Consider the following 17151-nt stretch of genomic DNA (forward strand, 5'->3'; position numbering starts at 1 on the left):
TCTTGAAGAGCCAAGACGATTGCCAGAAGTTCCCTATTTCCGACGTCGTAGTTCGCCTCTGCGGGACTCAGTCGCCGGGAGAAGAAGGCGCAGGGATGGAGCTTCCCGTCTTCTGGCGACCGCTGGGACAGGACCGCCCCCACTCCTGAATCCGACGCGTCAACCTCGACCACAAAAGACAAATCTGTATTAGCGTGGATGAGCACTGGCGGGTTTACAAACTGCTGTTTCAATTTCAAAAATGCCTCTTCGGCAACAGGTGACCACCTAAAGGGTACTTTACTTGACGTCAGTTTAGTAAGGGGGGCTGCCCGTAAGCTATAGTCTTTGATAAATCGACGATAAAAATTAGCGAAGCCCAAAAACCGTTGCAGCTGTTTTCGGGTTTTGGGAGTCGGCCACTCGACCACGGCTTGAGTCTTTACCGGATCCGCCCGTAGTTGCCCTCCCTCAATAATGAAACCCAGGAATTGCACAGACTTGGCGTGGAACTCGCACTTCTCTGCCTTCACATAGAGCCGGTTTTCTAATAGGCGCTGGAGGACCAGGCGGACATGTTGCCTATGCTCATGAATATCGCGTGAGAAGATCAGGATATCATCGAGGTAAACAAAGCAAAAAGTGTTCAACATGTCCCTAAGGACGTCATTAATTAAACATTGAAATACTGCTGGGGCGTTTGTCAGACCAAAGGGCATAACGCAATATTCAAAGTGTCCGAGTGACGTCTTAAAAGCAGTCTTCCACTCGTCCCCTTCCCGTATTCTCACCAAATGATAGGCGCTTCGCTGTTCTAGCTTAGTAAAAATTCGGGCCAACTGTAATGGAGCAAACGCTGAGTCAAGCAAGGGAAGGGGATATTTATTCTTAACAGTGATATCATTCAAACCACGATAGTCGACGCAAGGGCGGAGTGTCTTATCCTTTTTCTCGATAAAGAAAAATCCAGCTCCTACGGGAGACTTGGACGGGCGTATCTGACCAGACGCTAGCGACTCATTAATGTACTCCCGTAAAGCGTCTTGCTCCGGCTGGGACACCTGATATAAACGTGAACCCGGCAATGGTGCACCGGGAATCAGGTCAATCGCACAATCATACGGACGATGGGGCGGCAATGCTCGTGCACGATCTTTACTAAAGACCTTACTCAAATCATGATACTCCTCGGGAACGTTATCTAGACATACCGGTTCTGGAGTTAAACTAGCTGGCACCGATGTTGTCCCTCCTGCCGACTTCAGACAGTGGGCATGGCAGAAGGGACTCCAGTTCTCTAACGCCGGCTTTTCCCAATCGATGTCTGGATTATGCGTTCTAAGCCATGGTAGGCCCAACACTAGGGGCGCAGAACGGGACGGCATAATAAAAAACCTCCTTCTCTCCTCGTGATTTCCCGAGAGTCTCAAGTTGAGAGGTCCGGTAGACAGTCGTACCTCCGCCAGCAGGCGCCCGTTGAGGTCGAAAACCTTCTTGACCTTTTCTAAGGTCTCTACCGGGCTTCCTAACGCGTCTACAACACACGGGTCAATAAAGCAATCATCTGCCCCGGAATCGATCAACGCACTTACCCTAACACTCAACCCGTATCCTGACAGCTCCCCCGACAACTCTAGCCGTTTCTCACTGAGAGAAGACCCCGACGGCGGGCATGGTTCGGTTCCCCCCGGTTCATGCTTACCCGGATTTGCCTCCTTCTCGGACTTCAGGGGCACATCGGCACGGCCCCCCAGTCGAGCGGTCGGCCGCGTCTTGCGTGGAGGTCGCGTTGGGCACGACGCCACTCGATGTCCCGGTTGACCGCAGTACAGGCAGGCACCAGCGAGCCATCGGCGACGACGCTCCTCAGGGTGCAGGTGTCCACCACCCAGTTGCATGGGCTCCCCTCCGTTGTCCGGAGGTCCCGGAAGGGTGCCTGCTTCGAGAGAGAGTCTGGACATGTCGTTGTTTACGGCTACTCCACGCCGCTCAACAGCACGCTCTCTGCCACGTTCCCGTACACAATTGTCCAAACGGATCGTTAGTTCAATGAGACCCTCTAAAGAGCTCGTGTCATCGCGGCCTGCCAGTTCATCCATGAGTTGTGTATTCAGTCCTCGACGAAAGACACTCCGCAACGCACAGTCTCCAAACCCGCTCTCGGCGGCCAGAATACGAAACTCGATTGAATAATCAGCGACCGATCTCTCCCCCTGTACTAAATCTAGCAACCGACCCCCGGCCTCTCTCCCCCTAACCGGATGATCGAACACGCGTTCAAATTCACTAACAAAATTGGGAAAAGAAGACCGAAGGTCTGGTCGCGCGTTGCTCACCACCATAGCCCAGGTAGCGGCTTGACCAGTCAGGAGGCTCATAACGAACGCTACTTTGGACTGATCTCGAGCGTAAGTAAATGGTTGCTGGTCAAAAATTAGTGAACACTGATGTAAAAACTGACCGCAACCTCCAGGATGTCCATCGTAGCGTGACGGGTGGGGCAAAACGGGTTCTCTATGCGTAACCGGGAGCGCCGAAATGGCAGTGTCCGAACGCGGAAGTTCCGGGTTCTGCACTCCGCGGGAACTGAGGTGCTCGAGCCTCCCGAACATCTCCTCACAACGATGAGCAAGCCTGCCCACCACCTCTTGAAGACCGGCCAAGGTGGTCTCGGTTTGCCCAACCCGTTGTCCCTGTTGGCCAACGCCCGTCTCACCCTTTCTGAGTCTGCGGGATCCATGGTCGGATTATTCTGACACGACTCGGCTGAGTCGAAGAAAAACGGATCCCAGAAAGGCAGGCTCAGAGAAGGAAAACAATCACGGTTTATTCTTTTGATCAACCGAAGAAGCAAATCTTGCTCGCAGGCAAGATAACGCGGATCACAATAATCACTTGCACACAGCAAGGAACCCGAAGGAAACAGAAAACACTTGCAAAAGGCAAGGAACACGAATTTAACAAAAAACACTTGCAAAAGGCAAGGAGCACGAATGTAATACATAACACTTGCAACCGGCAAGGAACGCGAATGTAACATAAAACACTTGCAACGGCAAGGAACACGAATGTAACAAAAAACACTTGCAAAAGGCAAGGACAGAATAACAAACACAAAACACTTGCACCCGGCAAGGACTACTCGAAATGGAATGCGGAAACAATCAAAAAAGCAGAGTAAACAACAGAAAGCGACGCGGATATACACACGTGAATACAGAGTAAATCGAGGACGAAAACAGATTCTATGACTTTACCAAAACTTGGAAACGCGGAGAACACTTGGACACACTAGTGAGCAAATAATAATCCGACGGCTTGCTGTGCTGCTCGGAGTCCTTTTAAAGTCTTGATTGTCAATGCGCTGCAGGTGCGGAGCTGGGGAACGCCCCCCCCGTTGCAGGCACTGAAAGAAAAAGCACAACAGGGCTGAGAACCGAACCATGACATATATAATGACCGTCCACTCCAACTGCACACACACAGACTTCGCTTAGTTCCACATGTGCTCAGTATAGAATGGCGTGTGTATAAAATAAAATTAAATTAAATTACATTTAAAAAAAAACACGTCAATTATATGAAAACAAGTTTTATCTTTGCTGTTACTTGTACAAGGTATCTCGTCTCGCTGGTGTGAGCATAGCATCACGTCCTGGAGATCCAGCGACAAAAAAAACAAAAACGCCCAAGCTTTTCTAAGCTTTTAAATCAGCTCCAGTGCAAAGTGTAATCAACCATCAGCCATGGTTAGAAAGAGGATTTCGTTCCACTCAGAAGGGAGCCAGCTAATTTCAGTTAACCATTATCTCTTTATACAATAAAAATTGTCCATTAATCCAAATTACAAGAAAGTATAAAGGTCCAAATAAGGCATGGATGATGAAGGGGATAGAGAATGTGTTTTGGTTGGTTGAGGTTTTGTTTAGTTTTGGGTGTTTATGTTGTCTGTTGCCCAGTTTTGTCTCCCCTAGTGTCGTCAGTGTTAACCTTGTCCACCTGCGTGTGTCTTCCCTTCCCGGTGTGTGTTGCTAATTGGTTCCCCCTGCCTGCTGCGTTTCCCAGCTCTGTGGTGTTAGTTGCTCGTTAGTGTGTGTATTTAGGGAGTGGGTTTTGTTGCACACGTTGTGGGAGCATTATACATTGCATGTTGTCCTTTTGTTAGTGAATTGCTTTTGTCTTGTCTGGTTGTTGTATGTTGTATGTTGTATGTTGTATCCAAGTCATCCATGCCACGCCAAGTCTTCCGAGTCATCCACGCCGCTCCAAGTCTTCCGAGTCACCCACGCCACGCCAAGTCTTCCGAGTCACCCACGCCACGCCAAGTCTTCCGAGTCACCCACGCCACTCCAAGTCTTCCGAGTCACCCACGCCACGCCAAGTCTTCCGAGTCACCCACGCCACGCCAAGTCTTCCGAGTCATCCACGCCACGCCAAGTCTCCGCATCAGTGCATGCCAAGTCAGTCCATGTTCGTCATGCCAGTTCTGCCCCCGTTCGTCACGCCAAGTCTATCCACGTTTCAGCCTGTCAATAAAGTTATTCTAGTTACCGTCAGTCCTCTTCATGCCTGGTTTCTCCGCCTCTGGGTCCATCCACTACACCCCCACCATGACAGAATGCATGTAAAAAGAGAAGTATTTGATACAAAAGATTTATTAAATTAACAACTGTGGAAGCTGAAACAAAGTAAGTAAGATCTATAAAAATAAACTATTAAATATTATACGAACAAGTAAGAAAGATCACTACCATGCATAATTAGAGCAGAATAAAAGCAATACACAAGAAATATGGAAAATACTAAATCATGTAATTAAAAACAGTTCTACAAAAACAAATTATCTACAATATTTTATAAAAGATAACATTGTAATTGATGAAATTTCTGACAGCCAATAATTTTAATGAATATTTAGTTAACGTGGGCAGCAACTTGGCAAACAAAATCCCAGAGCCAAGAAACAAACATGAAATAGATAAGTACATTGTAAATAATTCATCCACAATGTTTCTTAATGATGTTAATGATATAGAAGTATTACATGTTGTAAAAACATAAAAAAAATAAAAAGTCCACTGACTGTCTTAACATTGATATAACATTAGTAAAAAGTATTATAGAATATATTGTACAACCTTTTACATATATTTGCAATTTGTCATTTAAAACTGGTATATTTCTATCAAAAATTAAGATAGCTAAAGTTATTCCTATTTATAAAAGTGGAGAAAGACACGTTCAATAACTATAGCCCAATATCATTGGACTGGTTGCCAGCCAATCGCAGTGTCTTAAACATGAAATCATTATATACGTTATACAGTTCATTATTATGACCATATCTGACCTATTGTGTGGAAATCTGGGGAAATGAATATAAAACAAATACCAACTCTGCTTTCAAATTACAAAAGAGAGCCATAAGAATTATTAATCGATCAAAATATACATAATCAACACATCCATTATTTATCAAATTAAATACAATGAAATGTTATTACTTGGTTGAGTTTAAAATAGCACAAATAATGTACAAAGTTTAGAATAATTTACTCTGCCACAGTACTCAGAAGTCGTTTGAAATTAGACACATTCCTTATGATATAAGGGGTACAAGTGTCTACAAAAAATCAAAATAAGAACAAATTCTTTTGAGAAAAAACGTCATCTTTTAATGAATGAAATTGTCCGGTTTTTGTTGTGCGGCATATAGGAGGCGGAGTGCACTGCACCGTGTTTATCGCGACGGGCAGACCCACATTGGTGTACACCAGTTAGCGTTCGAATATTGTCCTCGGCTGCAACGGTGGCCCAGAGTTTTAGCTGAGTGGTGAAGTGATGAGCTGCCTCACGCCACGGGAGGCGAAGGGCACAAACCTCGCTCATCCCACTTTGTTTGCGGAGCAAAAAATGCGCTTAAAACATTGTGTCTGTCATTATCACTTTTGTCAAGTAATTTTTGTTTCTAACAATACAGAGGAGGCATGCATTAAAATAGTTTGTATAGCATCTTGGAGTAAACAGTATCATTTTTAAGTATATTAGTTGGGCCTAAGTGTCTTTTTTTTTTTTTTTCCCGATTAAAATGGGGTCACCCTAGTATATGTTGTACACTCGCCTGCCGACACACAAATTTGTAATTGGTGTGTATGTTTCAATTTACGACTGCCTGCCTACCCAAGCCTAGAGCTCACTATTCACTTCACTATTCACGCGGAGAGAGTTTTTGTGTGATTGCGTGGATGTATGTGTAAGCACAGAGAGTGTTGTTTTTGCGAGTTACGCCCGACAGTAACCGTTACAAATTGGCATTAAATAATTGCCATGGTGAGGAGCCAACTCTCCCCCCGGCTTTGTTCGAAAAACAACTTCCTGAATTGGCCATAAAATATAGAGGAATCTCCACTCTGTGGCATCCTAGCCAATAGCAGCCATAGCAACACCCCGACTTGAAGTGTAACTGCAGCACATTTTCCAAACAACCTGATGTGTATTGTGATGTGTATTGCTCACAAGTAAGAAGGCAAACGCACTGAGCCACTGTCACCTCCTGCAAAAGTATAATGAGGCCTTGACACAGATCTGTGCAATAAACGTCTCAGTGTCAGGAGAATGGCGCTGGTTTCAGGGACATCCATGTGATGATAACTTGCCCTTCAAGAATATCCAACCCATGGTTAACAGGAGAAAGGGTCCTGATCCATTGGGAAAGTTATTTCTCTGAATCACTGCCTCATAGTTTGCTCTGAACACTGCTGTGCAACGTGTGTGTGCGTGTGTGTGTGTGTGTGTGTGTGTGTGTGGGGGGGGGGGGGGGGGGTGATCTGATGCTAATGACACACAATTTCATTCATTATATTCATTGACATTCCAAAGTGAAGGCTGCCCACAGTGACACACAAAGAATTCCAACGTTTCGATCATTGAAGGTGTCAAATAAAAATCATGTCCAAGAGCCATGAAATAACTTAACTTTAAAGCATGAGCGTCTGACTTCTTTTCCATAACACCAACTTTTGGAATGGTATCCCGTGAAAGTGTGCAACTCAATCAGGGATTTACACACAACAGGACTGCGCGTTGACAATAACAATTTTTACTACGCTCTTATCAACTACAAAGCGAAATCTGGTTGCTGACTTGTCATGAGTCAGTCACCAGGTTCACTCTTGGAACATTTAGATAGCGTAAGATCGCCCTCAAGTGGGGACAATCGGAATTATCCTCATGGACCTAAGCCAAGCAATTTGACACGTTTATACAATAACAATTGATAGTCTTCTCCGGGTACTCCGGTCTCCTCCCATATCCCAAAGACATGCATGGCAGGTTAATCGGCCGCTCCAAATTGTCCCTAGGTGTGCTTGTGAGTGTGGATGCGTGTTCGTCTCTGTGTGCCCTGCGATTTGCTGGCAACCAATCCAGGGTGTCCCCCGCCTATTGCCCAGAGCCAGCTGAGATAGGCGCCAGCACCCCCCGCGTGATCCTTGTGAGGAATAAGCGGTCAAGAAAATGGATGGATGGATGGATTATTATTAGGGCCCGAGCAGCGATCGCTGCGAGGTCCCAATTGTTTTTGTAAAAATTCTTCTTCTTCTTCTTCTTCTTCTTCTTCTTCTTCTTCTTCTTCTTCTTCTTCTTCTTCTTCTTCTTCTTCTTCTTCTTTATTCTCCGCAAACGATCGCGATTTTGGGTACCTAAACATTTACGAAAACTCACCGAACTTTGCACACTCATCAGGCCCGGCGAAAAATTTGATATCATGAAGTCGTCATAACAACGCGACTCTATAGCGCCCCCTAGCGTAGAAAAAATAAAAACCAAGCCCGGCACGTTTGAGCTCGAGCAAAGAAAATTGGCAGGCACGTGTAGCACCCCGAGACGCACAAAAAAGTCTATTGGGACCATGTAGCTAAAATGTACAGAAAGTGAGCTATGAATTTTTTTAATGTCCAATTTTGGCCTATTTTGGCACATTCACTGTGGTCATGCTTTTTCCCCCTTTGCAAACATTTTTCATCCAGTTGACTTCAAACTTGGCATTTATCATCTCAAGAACTGAGAGAACAACTGGGTAAAAAATCTTGCCTTTACGAAATACTATATGACGGGGGCGGGGCATCAAATATTACCTTTAAAATTTCATTTGTCCAGAAAGAGCAAATGCTTAATAACTCCCATGTTCAAGCTCCAAAAAATCTCAAACTTCTCAGGCAACGTAATAGTCACGGCCTGAAAACATCTATATGATAAAATTCAGTTATACATATAGCGCCACCTAGTGGGAGCAATAAATGTCATACTTTACGTTTTTAGCTACTGTGCTGAGCTCGTTGAAGGGATCCAGTTGAAAATTGGTCAGAAAAGCCTTAAGATGTTGATCATGCCCCACACCGAATATTGTAACTTTTCGCCAAAGGGCGTGGCCACTACGGTGCTGCACAGTCTGAAGATTTTTCGTGACAATAAAAGCTGCATTAACTTGACCGAGATTATCCTATCTTCTCAAAATTTCACACATTTGATGAGAGTCCAGCCCTAAAGACATCTACGAACTTATATTTCATCTTACTGATAGTGCCACCTAGTGGCAATTTTTTTTTCTTACGAATTTTCTTCTATGTTTTTCTCTAAACACGTTAACTGGACCTACCTCATATTTGCTCAGATGAGGGTTTTGGCCTACATGATGTCACAACACGAAGTTTGTGAGTTTTCGCGAATTGCTGTGGCCGTGGCTAAGCGCTGTTTGCCAAGAAAACAACGCCAGTTTTGAGGGTCTAAACATGCACAGAAACTCATGAAACTTGGCACACACATCTGGCCTGGTAAAATGAGCATTATTTTATTGTTGATTGTGCTAGTTTTACAAAAATGACTCAATAGCGCCCCCTCTAAATCTTTAACGAAGCAGCCCCGGTTGTACGTTTAAGCAAGATCTTTGGAAATTCTTCGGTGTATGAGGGAGCCCAAGACCTACAAAAAAAGTCTCTTGGACCCATATGCTAAAATAAACAGGAAGTGAGCTACGAATTTTTGAATGTCCCATTTTTGACGATTTTTGCACATTTACAGGGGGCATACTTTTGCCCACTTCTCGTACACGTTTCATCCGACTGAGTTAAGACTTGACCTGGACCATGTCAAGAACTGAGCCAACGACAAGGGGAAAAATCTTGACTTTTCGAAATACTATATGATGATGGCGGGGCATCAAAATCTGTGTTTCGCACTGGAAAAGGATATGCTTAATCACTCCCCGGTACATGCTCCAAAAAATCCCAAACTTGACATGTATGTTTATAGTCAAGGCCTGAAGGTATCTCTATGACAACATTCAGTTATATATGCAGCGCCACCTAGCCCTTGAGGCAGAAAAAAAAAATACCCCACTTACGGTATTTTTACAAAAATTGTAAACTCATTCTCAGTGTGATAACTAAGTCATTTATGAATATTCTTTTACTTTCCACCACTCAAAATGTTCACTGGCATCAGACCTATCTGATAGCTGCGAGGGCCCTTTATAGCTGCTCGCAGCTCTAGTTCAAATTGGATTTAAAGAGACCTGCACCCGATACGTCTCAGTCCTTAATGGAGATTCCACGGAAGACAGAGAGAAGTAAAAAAAACTTTCAAACCAGCGTCACGGGAGGACGCGGATAAATATATGAGCAGCGTTCGTCAGGTTGAGAGAGCTAAGAGCTATCCTGGGGATGAAACGGGACCCACAGCTTGCTGCCTTTTTACTAAAAAGATAAGACTTCGTCACGAAAAAACGATAGGGTCTATTTTAGGGTCTATGCAGAATAAAACTAACACACGGTCGCTTACTAATGTCTCCGCATTTGGGCATATTAGCAATGCACTGCCATGCTCAATGTCATTGGATTCACGGGATGTACTGTTTACGGTTGGAAGGTTGTAATTGTGTGAAGGCTGGTGGCCTTCACACATATGTTATTCATTCTTTCTTCTTCTTCTTCTTCTTCTTCTTCTTCTTCTTCTTCTTATTCCGCCCACTTTTTTGACGTGTAACTACTTCCACATAATTCATCCGATTTTCGCCATTCCAATTTCAAACTATTTCGAAAATTCACGCGACGCGTGCTTGTATTTTTATTATTCGTCCGATTCACGCCTTACCCACAATTCCCGATTTCGTACCCGATTTTTCCCCATTATTCTTAATGGGAGATTCTACATTTCACATTTACTTCCACATTATTCATTCGATTCACTTCATTCCAACTTCACTACATTCCAGTATTTCATGCTATGAGCGATTCCAGCTTTTCAGGTCCAAAATTCACAATTTCCAATTTCGTAGCCGATTATTCCCACATTATACATTTTCCATTTACTTCCGCATTATTCATCTGATTTACTTCATTCCAACTTTAGTACATTCCAGTATTTCATGCTCTGAGCGATTCCTGCTTTTCAGTTCCAAAATTCACAATTTCCGATTTCGTTGCCGATTATTCCCACATTCAACATTTTGGAGATTCTACATTTCACATTTACTTCCACATTATTCATCCGATTCACTTCATTCCAACTTCAGTACATTCCAGTAATTCATTCTATGAGCGATTCCTGCTTTTCCGTTCCAAATTTTACAATTTTCGATTTCGTAGCCGATTATTCCCACATTATACATTTTCCATTTACTTCCGCATTATTCATCTTATTTACTTCATTCCAACTTCAGTACATTCCAGTATTTCATGCTCTGAGCGATTCCTGCTTTTCAGTTCCAAAATGTACAATTTTCGATTTCATAGCCGATTATTCCCACATTCTACATTTTGGAGAATGGAGATTCTACATTTCACATTTACTTCCACAATATTCATCCGATTCACTTCATTCCAACTTCAATATATATTCCAGTAATTCACACAATGAGCTCTTCCATCTTATGAGTTCCAAAATTCACAATTTCCGATTGCGTAGTCGATTATTCCCACATTATACATTTTCCATTTACTTCCACATTATTCATCCGATTTACTTCATTCCAACTTCAATATATTCCAGTAATTCAAGCCGTGAGCTCTTCCAGCTTTTTAGTTCCAAAATTCACAATTTCCGATTTCGTTGTCGATTATTCCCACATTCTACATTTTCCATTTACTTCCACGTTATTCATCCGATTGACTTCATTCCAACTTCAGTACATTCCAGTAATTCATGCTATGAGCTATTCCAGCTTTTCAGTTCCAAAATTCACAATTTCCAATTTTGTAGCCGATTATTCCCACATTCTACACTTTCCCTTTACTTCCACATTCATACGATTTACTTCATTCCAACTTCAGTACATTCCAGTCATTCATGCTATGAGCTATTCCAGCTTTTCAGTTCCAAAATTCACAATTTCCGATTTTGTAGCCGATTATTCCCACATTCTACACTTTCTATTTACTTCCACATTATTCATCTGATTTACTTCATTCCAACTTCAGTACATTCCAGTATTTCATGCTATGAGCTAATCCAGCTTTTCAGTTCCAAAATTCACAATTTCCGATTTCGTAGCCGATTATTCCCACATTATGCATTTTCCATTTACTTCCACATTATTCATCCGATTTACTTCATTCCAACTTCAGTACATTCCAGTAATTCATGCTATGAGCTATTCCAGCTTTTCAGTTCCTAAATTCACAATTTCCAATTTTGTAGCCGATTATTCCCACATTCTACACTTTCTATTTACTTCCACATTATTCTTCCGATTTTCTTCATTCCAACTTCAGTACATTCCAGTAATTCATGCTATGAGCTATTCCAGCTTTTCAGTTCCTAAATTCACAATTTCCGATTTCGTAGCCGATTATTCCCACATTCTACACTTTCTATTTACTTCTACATTATTCATCCGATTTACTTCATTCCAACTTCAGTACATTCCAGTAATTCAAACTATGAGCTATTCCAGGTTTTCAGTTCCAAAATTCACAATTTCCGATTTCGTAGCCGATTATTCCCACATTATACATTTGCCATTTACTTCCACATTATTCATCCAATTTACTTCATTCCAACTTCAATATATTCCAGTAATTCAGGCCATGAGCTCTTCCAGCTTTTCATTTCCAAAATTCACAATTTCCGATTTCGTAGCCGATTATTCCCACATTCTACACTTTCCATTTAACACCATTCAATATCATTCAACAACATTCAATATCATTCAGTATCATTCAACATCATTCAACATTATTCCAAATCATTCCACAGGTATTCATTCAGCTCTCCAGCCTTCACACGCCATTTCTCCAGAAATGGCATTTTCGAGTTACGTAAGCTTTTGTCACTCAAAATGACTTTCACATACAAAGTAACTTGAAGATTAATACTAGTGCTGTCAAAGTTAAAGCGTTAACTAATTAATTAATCACAAAAGATTATCGCATTAATCATTTTATTACCACAAATTAATCACACTATTAATTTTGACCGCAGATGATCCTTTTTAGCCAACAACGGATGGTTACATTAAAGGTAGCTGTTGGAGTTTGAGCAATAAACATAACTGTAGGTAATTTTTTTCCCATTTTAAATTATGCAAATAATTAATTGATTAGAAAAAGCAAGAGGAGCGTGTGCAGCGGGCAAAAATGTTGGTGAAAAAAAGCTTTTTTAAGTCAGGGATTAATCATGAATAAAATCAAAATTCTCCGATGTGATTAATCTGATTAAAAAATTTCATCGTTTGACAGCTCTAATTAATATGTTTCTTACCTCCATAACATTATTAAGCCTATGAAAAAGGTGTTGTGCTCAGTGTTTACATTTGTACGATTAACTTGGAGGTTTGCTCGTGCCCGAGAAGTCGCGCACGCCCCTGGCCGTGTGCACGTCGCTGGGGTCCATTCCACGTTTCGCTAGAGGGGTCGTAAATGTGCAAAAATTCTGAATCCTGCTTCGTGCCCCTTTAAAGTCTGCGTTGAGTGAAAAGAAGAGATTGTTCCTACCACCCCCAGCCCCGCCCAAAAGACTTTAAAACAGCCGAAGCGAGGCCCCCTCTTCATCTTGCTCTTCTCTCTTGCACCTCTCCTGCTCCGGACTCTCCATTCCAAAAACTTGCAAAAGACTCTCCGGTGCTATGCCCGCGTTTCTCCCAACACGTGGCCCTTTGTTCTCTCAGTGACCAGTTGCAACCAGAGCAGGCACCTCCACCGCACGTCACCAACACCGGATGCTGACCCCAAAGAAACTTTTTGCTTTGCTTATCCTTTTTTTATTTTTTCCCTTTTTTTTTTTTTTTTTTTTTTTTTTTTTGTTTTTTCTCCACCCTCGGTGACTGCACGTCGCCAACGAGATCCGTGACCCCGTGTCACCCTGCAAACACAGTGGGACCCTTGCAGCGTGCGCCACGACTCACGGACACACTCCAAGTCCGGGTGTCAAAAACGCACCGCACCTCACCTGCTCTTCACTGGCGCCCGCCACGGTGCAAGCTCCTCCAACGGCTTGCCTCCCCCCGGGACGCAGGCATGCAGTGGACCCGAGCTACAACACTTGGGGTTGGACAGCTGAGACTCGTCTTTCAGCACCCTCCAGCCGCGCCCGAGCAGAAACACTCTGGCTAAAATTCTCACCGACCGATCAGGAATCGAGTCCACAAACCTCGCCGCCTTGGAGCACCGAGCGGCGCCTTTCCTCGCCTACCTGTGGAATACCTGTTGATTTTTCTTGCCTTTGTGAACGAACATTGATTCCCCACCCATTTTCTTTCTTTCTGTTCGCTTGGCGCAACGCCGAAATCGTAAGTGCACGCTTTGATTACCAATTCGGCATACCACTGTGTGCAACTTACACTTCAAACATACCAAAGATCTGGCAAGTTAAATTTCTCCTTTCCTGTTTCCTCATTAGTTCGTATTCCTTTCCTATTTACATTAGCTTCATTTTATTTCTTTTCTTCTTACGGTAGGACAGTTAGGCAGTGTTTTGATTCTGTCGTGCAACGAACGTGAATAAATGCATGTTTTTATAAGCACTATTCCGCCTTAGTCATCTGTTTTTGAGTGGGTTATTGTTCTCTTTTTTTAGTACAAAGAACCATAAATATCGAGTGTAGTGACTTCAGATTATGAATGACTGATAAAAGATTTTGTCGTTGTTTGTGCCTAAAGCAAAGTTAAGGTGGTGCCCCTAGAGGTTACTGAGGTAATTACAACTTGCCTCCAAATTATTAATTCGAACAAAACGACAACCCATTTTCGCTACAGTTATGTTTGTTTTATGTTGTGTTTCTGTAAAACGCTTTTTGAAAGCTCAGGCTGTTTGAAAGCGCTATACAGTATAAATAAAGATGACTTGTGTTTTATAAAACCTAGACATATGCTGTTTACAATGGCCACTTGTGCATGTCCTTGTAATCCTCAAGTGAATATTTGCTCTAAGCCGTTGTACGGTTTAATTTAAAATACAGTATCAGCAATATTTTTTATTTGCAGTATTTTGCACCAGAGTGCTGACTTTTAATTTTGATTTGAGTTTTGCGCAGAAATGTTATCCAAAGTAAATTTATTCTGTCATTGCTTTTTAATCCATTTAGCTTCTATAAATGACGATGTAAACCAGTAAGCAAATTATTTATTAAAAAACAAAAACAAAACAAAACACTTAATCCTATACCATGATATATACCGTTACCATGAAGGGATGCAGTTTATACCATGATATGTATTTTGGGCCATATGGCTCAGCCCAACTTCTTGCCCTTGGGTGCCGCCTAGCCCACTTTGCACTTAACCCCTTTGGTCCCTCCCAGAGGTGGTGAGCTCATGGTTAGGGGGACCCATGGTGCCTTTACAGGCTGTGTCCGGCCCCATGGGTACAGGCCTGGCCACCAGGCGCTTGTCAACAAGCCCCACCTCCAGGCCTGGCTCCAGAGAGGGGCTCCATTTTTTTTTTCAGAGATAAACGAGAACAGAACAAACACTATTTGCATGACTCGACAATTTGTAAGCTTCTTTTTGACCTTCCGGTTCAAACTGCTGAAGTCACGTGGTCTTACGGTCTAAAAATAGCATTTGTGCGGTACCCCATTGAAGCGATTTTTTTTTTAAAGTTGGTCAACAATTCAATTTGAAATCACAAGTTGGTTCAATATCTTATTTATGATCTTTTTTTAGTGTTGGGTGACTTCAGATGAGAGGCATTGTTTGCCAGTAAGTATTGAAGCATTGTGACATATTAGTAACTTAATAATAATTTATTTACTGGGACACCTTTCAAGGGTAGCAAGAATTGTTTTGCTTTGTATTAAAATTAGTGTGATTGTAACTGAGGAAATTTGAACATTTTCTTCAACATCAAATTATGGTTCAAGTGATGGCATAATATTCCTCACTGGTTCCTAAAATTTTGAGATAGGCTAATTGTATCTGTCTGGCATGGGTGTGGTCTTGTCTTTGTCAGTTCATCCTGAATGTGCGTCTGGACTACCGTCTGTCCTTCCTGCTGTCCGTATTCAAGAAGGAATTTGTGGACGTCTACCCGCTGGCCGATGCTGATGCCACCACCAGTTTAGAGCATGCAGGTCCATGTCCACTCACGAGGGAGGCAGGGTGCAGCGGGAGTTCAGGGAGTGCGGCAATGCCGGTTACAAGTGTCATGCTAACGATTGTCTGTTCCTGCAGCCACCATCAACCTACAGCACATTGGAGAGCAGGCTGAGGCTATGTTTGGAGTGGGGTATGTCATAGAGTGCTATAACTTTAAATGTGTGACTTGTAACTGACTGACTGTGGGTGTGCGTGCGTGCGTGTGTGTGTGCGTGCATAGGAAGGGAAACAGCATTCTGGAGGTTGATGACGAAGGCGGCCGCATGTTCCTGCGTGTCTTGATTCACCTCACTATGCACGAGTACCCGCCGTTGGTGTCTGGAGCTCTACAGCTGCTCTTCAGACACTTCAGCCAGAGGCAGGAAGTGCTGCAAACCTTCAAACAGGTCACCCTATACACCACTGCCCGAACCACTATATTGCATTTTTTTTTTGTGTGTTTTTAAGGAATGTCGGGCAATAGTCACATAATATTTTTAACAGCATTACAAAGTTAAGTATAATTTTTACCAAACCTGTCTGTTTTGAGTTGGCTAACTACACAAGCCCCAAGATGAGGAGATGGTGGAGGTGGAGTAGGAGGCAGAGGGAGAGGCAATGTGGGAGTATATGTGTGCCTCATGTCAGAGAGGGAAACAAAGGATACAAATGCCCATCAGACATCAAAACACTTTGAAAGAAATTGATGCAACCGCTGCGAGGTTGCTATTATTTCTGTAGAAATTAGTATTATTACTCTCTGAAATCAATTTCTGGGGACCTAAACAATTACGAAAACTCACCAAACTTTGCACACTGTTCTGGCCCAGCAAATACATTATGAAGTCATAACAACATGGCTCCACAGTACCCCCCGGCATATTTAATGAGAGATATGAAAATTGTCAGGCACATGTAGCACCCCAAGATGTACAAAAAGGTCCAGGTATCATCTCAAGACCTGCGACAAGAACTGGGGAAACAATCTTGAGGTTTCGAAAAACACTGCAGTTCACTATCGCATTTTTTTATTTGGGTCCATTTATGCTACTATTTTTGTCCTTTTTTTTGTTATATTTGAGTAAATAAAAACAGCTCTTTGTTTAATTCAACACATTCCATTACTTTTTAATGCAAAATATAGTATATTTGATAAATTAAGAAACGTGTACGTCTAAAGTCTAATGTCTAAAATTGACTTTTTTCCTTTTAATTCTTCTTCAGCAAGTCAGTGTCCCTTTACTGGTGAGCTATTTTTAGAACAGATCACAGTTGTTACTCTACACCGACACAGTAAGGCCAATATGTGTCTATGGTGTTTGAACAACTCCGCGTCGCCAGCGAATGACCAACCACTCTGCCTACAGCGTTGCCAACTTACTTTTAGCGCTTTCTCACCTACTAACACAGAGCTGGAGTCCATTGGTCTGTTGGTCCCATGGAATTCATCCATCCAGTCTATGTGGGACCCATTGAGTCGGTCCCGCTTCTTACTGACCAGGCTGCACTGTGACTCAGGCGCAGCCACCCCACGGGGAAGCAGGCGGCCCACAGCGATCTGGGACATGACACATTCAAAGGCACTTCGAAGGACTGGCTGAGA

The 17151-nt window shown here is 42.8% G+C and overlaps 1 protein-coding gene across 2 annotated transcripts in view; it reads left to right on the plus strand.

Moving 5' to 3' along the window:
- The window catches only part of itpr3 (inositol 1,4,5-trisphosphate receptor, type 3), an 841532-nt gene that overhangs the window by 512805 nt on the left and 311576 nt on the right, over window positions 1-17151 (plus strand). Inside the window, exons 24-27 of one of the 2 annotated variants that reach the window (XM_077515178.1) lie at window positions 15138-15173; window positions 15424-15544; window positions 15645-15699; window positions 15790-15955. In XM_077515178.1, the coding sequence (XP_077371304.1) occupies window positions 15138-15173; window positions 15424-15544; window positions 15645-15699; window positions 15790-15955 (378 nt within the window). The remainder of the gene's footprint in view (window positions 1-15137; window positions 15174-15423; window positions 15545-15644; window positions 15700-15789; window positions 15956-17151) is intronic. The other variant, XM_077515179.1, reaches the window with a different exon arrangement.

The sequence above is a fragment of the Festucalex cinctus genome, chromosome 2, assembly GCF_051991245.1.
Source record: "Festucalex cinctus isolate MCC-2025b chromosome 2, RoL_Fcin_1.0, whole genome shotgun sequence".
In the NCBI taxonomy this organism is placed as follows: Eukaryota; Metazoa; Chordata; class Actinopteri; order Syngnathiformes; family Syngnathidae; genus Festucalex; species Festucalex cinctus.